An 11708-nucleotide genomic window follows, 5' to 3' on the forward strand; every position below is an offset into this window, starting at 1 on the left:
TGATGTAGATAGGGAAATCTCAGAAGAACTACAGCACCTGGAAAGGAATTTTGGTCATGCTTTACTAGAGTTCAGATATGTGGAACCAACACTGAGGCATTCACTGCCCAAAATGAACATCACAAATCATCTGCGTACACTAATAGCACATCTCGACAGTAAGATTTACCTACGTATTTGAACGCAGCACAAAATGCGTTAGAGGTGCAAACTCTTGTATACTGTGCAGCTGTAGCAACCGTTAGAACGTTGGGCCGAAAAACTAGGCCTGCAAATGCAGTTTTTGTTCCAGCAAGGAATCGAGATCCACCATGGAAGATCAGGTTGGATATGGATGTCAGCAAAGTAAGGTGCAAATTGGGTCGATTAACTCAATATAAAAAAGGAAATAGAACCAGAAAGCTGACGAACCATGTCACTAAAATCATCCACCCTCGGCACATCGAGACAATAACACCAACAATATTGGATGAAATTTTAGACTCTCAACGACAGAGACTTGATGTTCTTACTGCCAGACTGCATCGGTATAAGAAAAGTAATGCACGAAGGCAACAAAACCAAAACTTTCAGACAGATGAAAGAAGGTTCTATCGTGAACTGAGAGTAAAGCCAAAGAACCACCAAGGCACCGAAGTCCCTTAATTGGAAGATATGACTAACTACTGGTCGGGCGTTTGGGGAAAAATGAACAGATGCAATTTCGACACTGCGTGGTTCAAACTGGAGGAAGCAAGGGCAAACAATAGCCCAGAAATGCATCTGACAAAAATCACAGCTTTAGATGTTTCAGTTGTCTTGAAGAGGGCAAGTAATTGGAAAGCTCCAGGTCCGGACATGGTGCACAACTTCTGGTACAAGTACCTGACGAATGTGCATCTTGCGTTGGCAAGGTGTTTTCAAAAAATCATTGAGCATCCAGATTTGATGCCAGGTTTTATGCTCCAAGCTCCAAGGTACTATGTATATGATACCAAAAAAACCAGACGCTCAAAAACCATCCGACTTTCAACCGATAGCTTGTCTTCCAACAATTTATAAATGTCTTACAGCTATCATTGCAGATAAGGTATATTCTCATTGTGACAAGAATGACATTCTTACAGAAGAACAAAAAGGATGTTGTAAAAACTCACAAGGCTGTAAAGATCTAGTCACTATAGACGCTGTTGCCATGACTCAAGCTCGTAAGCATCAAAGGAACTTACACATGGCATACATTGACTACAAGCAAGCGTTTCCTTCCGTTCCGCATGACTATTTGCTTGAAGTCTTAAAACTTTACAAAATCTGTCCACGCATTATTGACTTTCTAAGCTAGGCGATGAGGCTCTGGGTTACAAGAATCAAATATTTTGATCATGGACAATTTTACGACGGGTATATTTCAAGGAGACACCTTCAGCGCACTATGGTTCTGTTTAGCGTTGAATCCATCGAGCAAAACACTAAACCTGAAACCCAGAAACTGCAGCAAGATGTCAGAAAGCAGTTTTCCATTGATATCCACATGGAGTTCGAACTAGATAAATGCAGAACAGTGCATTTAATCAGAGGGGAATCAGGGACCACAAAGTTAGAGAACGAGTTCGAAAATGACATCGAGGCAATGGCTGCAGGTGAATCATATAAATATCTGGGTATTCTTAAATCTAAGGGTATTCAACATACGATAGTTAAGACAAGCCTAATGACTGCCTTTACTACGAGACTCAGATTAATTATGAAGAGTTTTCTCAACTCGGCAAACAAAATCAGGGCGATCAACACATATGCCATCCCTGTCCTCACGTACTCCTTCGGGCTCATAAAATGGTATAACACTGATCTTGAAAAGTTAAACAGAATTGTTCGCCTAGAAATGACGAAGCACCGAATGCACCACAGAAATGCAGCGATTGAAAGGGTAGTTCTACCACGACACTTAGGGGGTAGGGGCGTAGTAGATGTCAAAAAACTGTGTGAGTCACAAGTTATACAGTTACGAGACTATTTTAACAGCAAACGAAAGGTTGCACTTTACAGAACCATATGTCAAGCAGATCTTGAATACACGCCCTTAAATTTGTCCTCAGATGGGGCCTTGAATAGCAGGGCAGAAACCATAGAGGAATTAGAAATACAATGGAGGCAGAAAGCCATCCATGGCGAACACCCCAAAACGTTAGATCAAAGTGAAGTGGATAGTGAGGCATCTAATATTTGGCTAAGAAAGGGTGTGCTGTATCCAGAGACGGAAGGATTCGGCATTGTAATACAGGACAAGTTTGTCAGCACCAGGAATTATCGCAAACACGTGATACATCAAGACGTGGTTGACCGGTGCCAATTATGTGGAGATACCAACACATCCATCGAGCACATTATTGACGGCTGTCGCATAATGGCTCAGAGAGAATATACGCACAGACATAATGATGTAGCGGGCATTATACATCAACAACTTGCCCTAAACCTAGGACTTTTAAAAGAATGGGTGCCTTTCTATAGATACATTCCAATGCCCGTTTTAGAAAGCGAAGATTACATCTTATATTGGGATGTTACTATCAAAACTGATCATTACATCCGGGCAAATCGACCTGACATCGTGATGCGAGAAAAAAAAAGGTGGAAGAGTCGACATAATCGACATTGCTTGTCCGCTTAACCGAAATTTGCAGTCAATCTATACAACCAAGATCCACAAGTATAGCGAGTTAAGGCATGAAGTAAAGACCATATAGAGGAATGTGAATCATGCATCCATTCATCCCATTGTGATTTCGGCTACAGGCAATGTGCACGCAAGATGCACTGAACATCTTGAACATTTAGGAGTCAGTAGGGTATTGGCAGCAGCTCAGAAGGCGATTTTATTAAACACCTGTCGCATTGTAAGAAACATTCTTGATCATCAGGAAGCGAGCGACTAAAAATCTGTGGAGTGGCAGATGGTAGCTCTAAGAAAGCATCCAGAGGTGACTGTTGTCACCTCCAAAGCTCGTGGCCGCTCGTAATTGTATACCTACAACATCATCGCAGGAGGTTTCAACCATCGTATTAAATTATTTGAATTAAGTTAAACATTCTAATCTCATCAGTCACTTGACTTAGTCCGTGGCTATGATGTATCACCGGGTTTACCCGAGTAAAAGTTTAATAAAACCATGACTCGAAAGTGTAATGCAAGGCTCTGATACACAAAAACGTTGGATGATGCAAGGTTTTGACACACCGAATTCTTTCGCCTTCGGAAGGTATTTTTCTACATATGGAGATGTGTATGGAAAAGTTACAGTTATTCTTTTGACTTCATCCAGTTATTTTTTAGAGTTCACACAGTATTATTCTACATATTGATATGTGTATGGAAAAGTGAAAGTTATTAACTTTTACCGAAGACGTTTACAAATAAATCTGCCATGGGTCGTAGTTTAGGATGCACGTGATGTTTCTTAAAAATCCGTTCGGAACCTTATTAAATTTCGCGCCAAATTAGCCCCAATATGGTATTGTAGAAGGTAGATTTTTGTATACAAATTTTTAAACAATATTTAGAGGTGGCGCATCGTCTTTGAAGTTCTTATGCAATTAACATGGGCAAAACCTACTTTTTTCATTTAAGGTTTTAACCACGAAGTTACCCATTTTGTAATTTGAACTTTTAATATGTTGTTCTTGAGGTCTTCAGAGTCCATATAAAACCATTTTTTAAATGAAAAAATCATATTTAATATTATTTACGGTTGCCTAAAAAATGCTATTTTCAATGTTTTCCACTATTTTCAAAGACTAATAAAAGCCTCAATAATATATATCTGATACTGAAATTTTGAGAATATTTTCTTTAAGGGTTGAAGATTATATTTTTTAAAAAAGCAGATTAAGAAATGGTATCATTAAAAGTGCTACAATGAAAACAAATCTGAGTAAAATTTTTAAATTTGACAGGTCGACAACTTAAGCTGTTTAATTTTCGGGGCAGGGCGCTCATCAGCCCTGCCATAAAAATTGATAACAGTGGGTCTTGGCACCATAAAGCCTAGAGCCTTTCGTAGCAAGCGTCTATAGGTATCTTTTCCTTTTTCGGGGACGCTAACTAATCCTGTTAAAGAGTCATATCAATGAAAATTAGGGTGGCCCAAAAAATCACATTTGAGAAATTTTAACGGGCTTTTTGGCCAAATAGTTCTAGTAGGCAAATAAATGTATGCCTATTTTTTTATTTTCGAAAAAAAAAATATTTTTAGAACTCACTCTGGCCATTTTTATATCTTATGGAGTTTAACCTGTAAAATCTTTCCAATTTTTATTTCTTCGACTTTGGACAGGATATTATAAGCCAATTTATTTGATATTTAATATACTTGTTCACTTATCAATGAACATTGCATTTATCGCCATTTTATATCTCAGAAATATTACGCAAAAGTTTTAGGCATACCAATAATGGCATAAAATGGCAATTTTTGGAGGCTCATTGTGACCCTCAGATATACTTGTGTAACTTGACTTTTTGAAGAGACATTCTTTAGATTATTGAGAATAGATTTCTAAAAAAAATGATTAAAAGTATAATTTAAATTGAGTAAAGCCTAAGAAAAGCTTATGAAAAATTACGCATTTAAGTTAAACATCGGCTGAAGGGACTGCAGGTGGACGACTGCAAAAAAAGCTGACCCTCGGTCGGTCCGCTCATTGTACACCGTATTTGCTGTCATCCCAAGCTGCGGTGACTGACAATGAGTTGAATGTTCGAGTAATAATAAGTTAATAAATCTATAGCTGCTCTCTGGGTTAAACCTGTAGCTGGTGTAAGGATTTGTTTACTTCAAATCAGGAAACTTTGAAGCCTCAGAGCGAGTTCTAAAAATATTTTGTTTTGAAAATAAAAAAATAGGCATACATTTATTTGCCTGTGAGAACGATTTGGCCAACAAGCCCGTTAAAATTTCTCAAATGTGATTTTTTGGGCCACCCTAATGAAAATAGCCGCGGATGCACTTTTACGATCGACTCTTTACTTACCGAAACTTTCAGTTTTTGCAATAACTATCTTCAAAGACGATGCGCCACCTCTAAATATTGCTTAAAATTTTTAAAATATCTGCCTTCTACAATCGCATAAACTACAGTTATTTGCCTTTCGCTACTAAGAAAACCGAAAGTTTTTTCTTTTTGGTCACCCTAAAATGTAGTACGTGAGAAGTTTAAAAAAACCGAGAATTTCTTGATTTTGTACTTTAATTTCAACTTGTGCGTGACCTCGGAAAGTTGCAGCAAAAATGTCAAATTCATACGACACAGTCTTTATAGTCTTATATTTAATATAAGCCAATTTCACTTGAAAAATCTTAATGGGTTCTCGAGATAGGACTAAAAATGTCCAAGCATGTGTGCGCCGAATTTCAGTCGCTTTAGCAACAAGTATTGTCATATATAGATTAAGTCCTGTCAATTTCAGTTTTTTTCCATAAGTATCCTACGTCACAGCACGAGTTAAAGTTAAGAAACAGAATCTGAGAAATCCCCAGCGATCACCGCTCTTGGGGTCGACAGCAGTAATTGCCGACTGAAACTGGACACTTGCGACTTGGGCATTTTCAGTCGCATCTCGAAAACCCGTATAGATTTTTTACAAGGCTGCGTGGTAAGAATGATAAATTTTTACTCAAACTTTCCTGGGTGTATTTTAGGGTGTATTTTAAGAATGTAAGTAAACATCCTGAATGGACAAATAGTGTTCTCTTCAACAATTTCATCAATGTATCAAATTAAATTTTTTAACGTAGACAGTACCTTCTTTCTTACATAAAACGAAAAATATTTGATACACACCTCTGAGAATGGTTTGGTTTTAGCGTGCATGATGAATGTGAATTTACATAATTCACAGGCCCGTGTGTCTGATGCATTTATCCATTGCTGAAGACAAGCTTGGTGCACGTAACGCAGACTACCGCTACAGTAGCAAGGAGCCAACAACGGAGCACCTGCATCACCCTCGCAGTGACATATCCTGTTTTAAAAAAGAAAAAAAACAATAGTCATTGTGCCTACGAGTCTATAGTTTAAGTATGCTAAATGTTTTTAAAATTTTAATATAGTTTCTTAAGAGAGTTGCAGGCCTAATTGGGCGAATGATATTAATTTTAAATCGGTATAGAATAATGACACCAATAGTGATCCACCCTTCAGTAGTAGACCTCGTCCTTTAATTCTCGCCTGAGAATAAACAATAAATTGTTTTTTAAATCAATTTTCTTGACACATATGTTAGGCTCAATATGCCATACAAAATGGTGGTACTGCGAAAAAAGTTTCTTTAATTAAACAAATTATTTCTTTGATATAAGGTCAAACAACTGTTTTGTTGACTGAGTCCGTTTCAAATCAGACAATTTCTACTTTTGAAGTCGCAGAATCTCTCGGGGACGAAATTCGGTGTTTCTTTAAAGAGAAAATTAGGCCATATGTATTTTTCTGATTTGCGAAAAAATATTTATCTACGAAATTAACAAAATGGCGACGGGTTTTCTAAAAACATTTAAAATAGATTTTCTAACAAAATTCTCATTTATATTTTTTGCATATTTTTGTTTAGTTTGTATTTTTATAAAGAAGACATTGTTCAGAATATATGCCAATTGAGAATGAAATTTAAAACCGATAAGAAATATGAATGTGTCTGTTCTTATTTGCTTGAACCAGTGTGCATGTGAGCTCACCAGCTCGTCTCTTAATCAAAGTCAGTGTGCGAGAAATTGTGAACCGCGACGGATCGTTCGCTAATTCTTAATGCGTAATTTGATGATCTCAAATTACTCAAAAACGAGTGTTTGCTGATTAAGTGCAATGTGAGAAGAAAGAAAAAGGTCTTAGTCTGCTGAACTTAACTTCAATCAATAAATTAATAGTTGGTTTTGAAATTATGAGTTTTCATTGACTTTTTACTACATCTGGCGAACTCTATCTGTTTAAATAAATAATTTAAAAACATTCTAAAGTTTTAAACATGGTCCTTCGAGCCGGATAGTCTTGAAAAATCTTTATGAACAATATAAAAAAGTGAAAAATAAATTGACAAAAGACCGTTTTTGAAAATTCAAATGGCGATCACCATTGCGGTATCGCCTGGTTTCACGTTCGACTAAGGAAGTTCGTGGTTCACTTTACATTTATTTGCTTATTAAAATTAAAGCAACTAAGTCTTGTATAAAACTTAAATTGAGTCGCTGTGGTTGGACCATGTCCACTTTGTGGTTCTAGAAATATACACTGTTTCAGCATGTTACACATTAGTCCTTGCGACATTAGCGTGCCTACCTCTCGAAAAATGGATATGCATGCGGAGCGCTTCCCCAACCACTGCTTGAATCAGCTAAAGACGAAGACGAGGAAGCGATATTAAGACCAACCGCGGAAAGCAGACACCTTCTGAGAGATGAAATGGATGCCGCCATCCGTACGGAAATCTCGAAGGAGACGGACTTCTGGACCATCAATTGTTCAGATTATGGTGCTGCGAGAGCTTTGACTGATTCAAATCGAAGGCTAAAACCGACTATGGACAAAAAAACCAAAGGACGCTTGCATCAGCCGAACAAGAAGATTGGATGGGCAAGGATGAATTTGTCCCGTGTTCAGTGTGTGATTGACTACATAACATCTGGCAGACCTTTCACGGCAAGGGTTCGAAAGTTCGCTGATGAGAAACAGTTTTTCAACACTGGAGTTTAAAGAAGATACTGATAATATCACTGAAGAAGAGGAGTAAGAAGCAATTAGGGTGCGGACAACTTTTCCGCTGCAGGACCAAATGGTATCAAGAAATTCTGATGCAAGAATTTTACTTCTGCACACCAACAAATGACCCGCATATTCATCACATATGTAAAATCGGAAACACCCATTCCGCACTGGCTGGTGTTAGGACGAACTATGAACCTGCCGATAAAAGCCAACTGTTCAACCCAGAGAATTACGAGCCAATAATTTGTATGAACACACTGTTTAAGATCTTTACAGCTGCCCTAAACAAAAGGATTGTTCGAAGAATTTATCCTGTGTGGAGAGATGTACGAACAACGCGACTCAAAAAAAGGTTTAAAATGATGCCAAAAGAACCTGTTAATTGACAGATGCGTCTGCAAGGATGCAGCAGATCATGCGCGCGTCCTATTAATGGGCTGGATTGACCGCAAGAACGCTTTTGATTCAAACTCTCATAGAGTTATCATCTGTCTTTTGGAAAGCTTGAAGGTTCATGCATACATATTGAAATGATGAGAGATGTATGCCCCTTTGCAAAACTAGATTTACTATCTGATCTGGAAATAACCGTGTGACAAAGAAAAACGTCACCATCCGGAAGGGCATCTTCTAGGGCAATTCAATGAGCCCTATTCTTTTTAGCATTTCCCGCATTCAGTTTGTGATTGACTACATTACATCTGGCAAGAATTTTACCGCCAAGGTTCGAAAGTTCGCGCGCGAACTCCGGACCCGTTATCACACACTTAACAAGTCAAAGCTGCTGACCATCGGGCAGCATATTGTTGAGAGAATACGGATACTATCCGACGCTAAGAGAAGTCTAGAGCGGAGGGATAGGTGAGTCAGAGAAAATCAAAAGTTTCTCTCTGACCCATCTCGACTCTTCCAAGACCCTCCAGTTACTGTCGAACACCCGCCCAAACCAGAGGAGGTCGAAGTATTTTGGAGAGAAGGCTACGAAGTGCAGCATAGACTGGACAAAGACTCAGAAAATATAAATAGCTTCAAGGAGCTATGTGATGCCCTCATGACACCTGTTAACGAATGCCCACCCATCACTACCGAGGAGTTGAAAAAAGTATTAAGAGAGATGAAGAACTATTCCGCACCGGGACCAGATTGTATCAAAACCTTCTCGTGAAAGAAGTTTCCTTCAACCCATCAGCATTTGGCCCGTATTTTCACCTTATATTTAAAGTCGGAAGAGCCGATTCCGGAGTAATTGGTGGAAGGGCGCACAATAATCCTGCCGAAAATTGGGTAACTTAGCTGACCCGAAGAATTACAGGCCAATCACTTGTCTGAATACACTGTATAAGATATTCACAGCTACCCTAAATGATAGGATTGTTCGGGCAATTGAACCTGTGTAGCAAGAAATGTATGAACACGGAGGCTCAAAGAAAGGCGTAGCACTTCGCCATTCCGATGGGTACTTGTGCGACAAACCTGCAGATCGAAAGTACAAGGTCACTAATGTATTTTACATGGACGATCTTAAGACCTATGCTAAAAACAAAGATCAAATACATCTAGCTCTAGGGATTGTCGAACGATATACTAAGGAAATTGGAATGGAATTTGGGTTAGACAATGCGCCAAGGTTTATTTGAAGCGAGGAAAGCATAATGACATCCCTGAAGATCCTGAGCTCGTTGATAGAAGGGCTATACGACAACTTTGCGCTGGATAGACTTCTACATACCTGGGCGTGCCACAGAGCCGCATTCAGGATGTGACATCTATAAAGGATACTCTCCGAAGCAGATACAAACGTCTGATCTGACAGATTCGGTCTTCCGAACTGTCGGCGAGGAACAAAGTATCTGCAGCGAACATGCTTGCCGTCCCGTTAGTACTCTATTCATTTGGAGTAGTTCCATGGACGAAGAACGAGCTCAGATCCCTTGATATCGGGACAAGAAAGGTTATGCACATGAACAAAGGCATGCATCTTAAGTCTTCCGTTCCGCGACTGTACATCTCACGCCGTCAAGGTGGTCGCGGAATATTGAGTCTTGAATGTCTTCACAACAGGATTATTCTAGGTACAGCACATAGAGTTGGAAATGGAAGAGACCCTCTTCTTAAAATGGTCAGGAATCACAAAGAAGTGGGCACAGGAGCGTTTCTGTACAAAGCAGCGGAGGAGGCTGCTGAAACACTCGGACTTAACTTTAGTATTAGGGGTGAGCAAAATGCATCAAATGTTATCTATCTCGAGTACTCACTCCTGAAAGCCCGGATGAAGAAAATACAAGAGAAAAACTTTCCTGAACAGCTCCCCGATAAGAGGATGCACGGTATCTTCCACAGAAATGTGGACGATCAGTCAATGTCGTGTGAGCTAACGGTTGCTTTCCTTAAATCGCCCGGATTGAAGTCTGACACGGAGGGTTTCATTCTGGCATATCAAGGCGGTGTCATTTCCACCTTAACATACCGTTGCCACATTTTGAGCCAAGACATTCCTGATGATAGCTGCAGGGCGAGCCATGCACATCCCGAACATTTAGCTCATATACTATCTAGTTGTACAACTTACGCGGGAACGACCTACATTTAAAGGCACAATGCAGCACCAAGAATGCTTTATTAACATCTCTGTCACTCTTACGGCATTAACCTTAATATCGCTCCTCTAAATGCTCCTAGGGAAATCGAGTCAATTGTCGAGAATGGGAAGTGCCGCATATACTGGAACTTCATACTCTCGACAATTGTTTTTGTTGCTCTCTCGAGGCCTGACATGGTTCTTCTTGACTTCGAGAAGCGAACCATGTTCGTTATCGAATTTTCGGCACCAGCTGACAAAAACATTATAGCCAAGGAGAATGAAAAGAAAGAGAGGTATCGAGACCTTATAAGGAAGTTGCAACGATTGTACCCGGAATATTCTGTTAAACTAATCGTCCTTATCATCGGCACTCTAGGAGGTGCCAAGCTTTCACTCGTTAATATTAATATCTGTTGAGATAATATTATTATAATCACAATGTCATATATAGTTATTTATATATTATATTAATTCTATTATAAGGTAATGAAATATAAGTATAAAATATATCTGGCGTAATTTTAAAGCAATGTAAGAAATTGGTGATTTTAATTATTTCAATGTTTTGCGCAATTGATTCTTCTATATGCAATATCAGAATATTAATTCCGTGATTAATACTATTACGGCAGATATATTTTACACTTATATTTCATTAAGTTATAATAGAATTAATATAATATATAATTAACTATATATGATATTGTGATTATAATAATATTATATCAACAGATATTAATATTAACATTAATATTGATGAGCTGTAAATGATTGTGCTGGAACTTTAAGCGTTTGAAGTAGAATTTATCTATTAAACCGAAAAAATTTAAATAGCCTTTCAAACTTAGACAATTTATTTATGAGAATCATTTGAAATAAAACAATTACAAATTATAAATACTAACAAGTACCAAGTCCCAAGTAGTCCTGAAAAAAGTATAATATAACCTAATTCTAGGAAGCTATAGTTTGTAATTGTTTAATTCCAAATGTTTTTCATAAACAAATTTTATAATTTCGAAAGTCCGGAGGCTATTTAAACTTTTTTGGTTTCATAGATAAATCCAACATCAAACGCCTAAAAACTCCAGCACAATCATTTACAGCTAATAATTATTGATATTAATATAATTATAATATCGAAGAAAATAATGATATAGCTTAAGGGCAAGAGAAACTGTAATATAGACACAGAAATATGTAATGATTTGATTATTATCTGTACAGGGAAAAATTCTGAGACAAAATATGTAGCTTTGTTTTATTTGAAAATCTAAGAGGGCAAAATAATATTGTAAAAACTTGTAAAAGTATACAATAAAGACAATAAATTCTATTCTATATATAATTATAATATCGTATACTTAAATATATCATTTATTTTCATTATGTA

At 37.8% G+C, this 11708-nt stretch overlaps 1 protein-coding gene across 10 annotated transcripts in view; it reads right to left on the reverse strand.

Moving 5' to 3' along the window:
• LOC117181494 (E3 ubiquitin-protein ligase MARCH8) overlaps nucleotides 1–11708 on the reverse strand; it is a 238147-nt gene that overhangs the window by 196608 nt on the left and 29831 nt on the right. For all 10 annotated transcript variants that reach the window (XR_004468131.1, XM_033374223.1, XM_033374229.1 and 7 more), the window contains one exon: nucleotides 5821–6001. Coding sequence is in view for 9 of the 10 variants with exons in the window: in XM_033374223.1 (XP_033230114.1) it covers nucleotides 5821–6001 (181 nt within the window). In the remaining variant the exon portion in view is untranslated. The remainder of the gene's footprint in view (nucleotides 1–5820; nucleotides 6002–11708) is intronic.

The sequence above is a fragment of the Belonocnema kinseyi genome, chromosome 10 (genome assembly GCF_010883055.1).
Source record: "Belonocnema kinseyi isolate 2016_QV_RU_SX_M_011 chromosome 10, B_treatae_v1, whole genome shotgun sequence".
NCBI lineage: Eukaryota > Metazoa > Arthropoda > Insecta > Hymenoptera > Cynipidae > Belonocnema > Belonocnema kinseyi.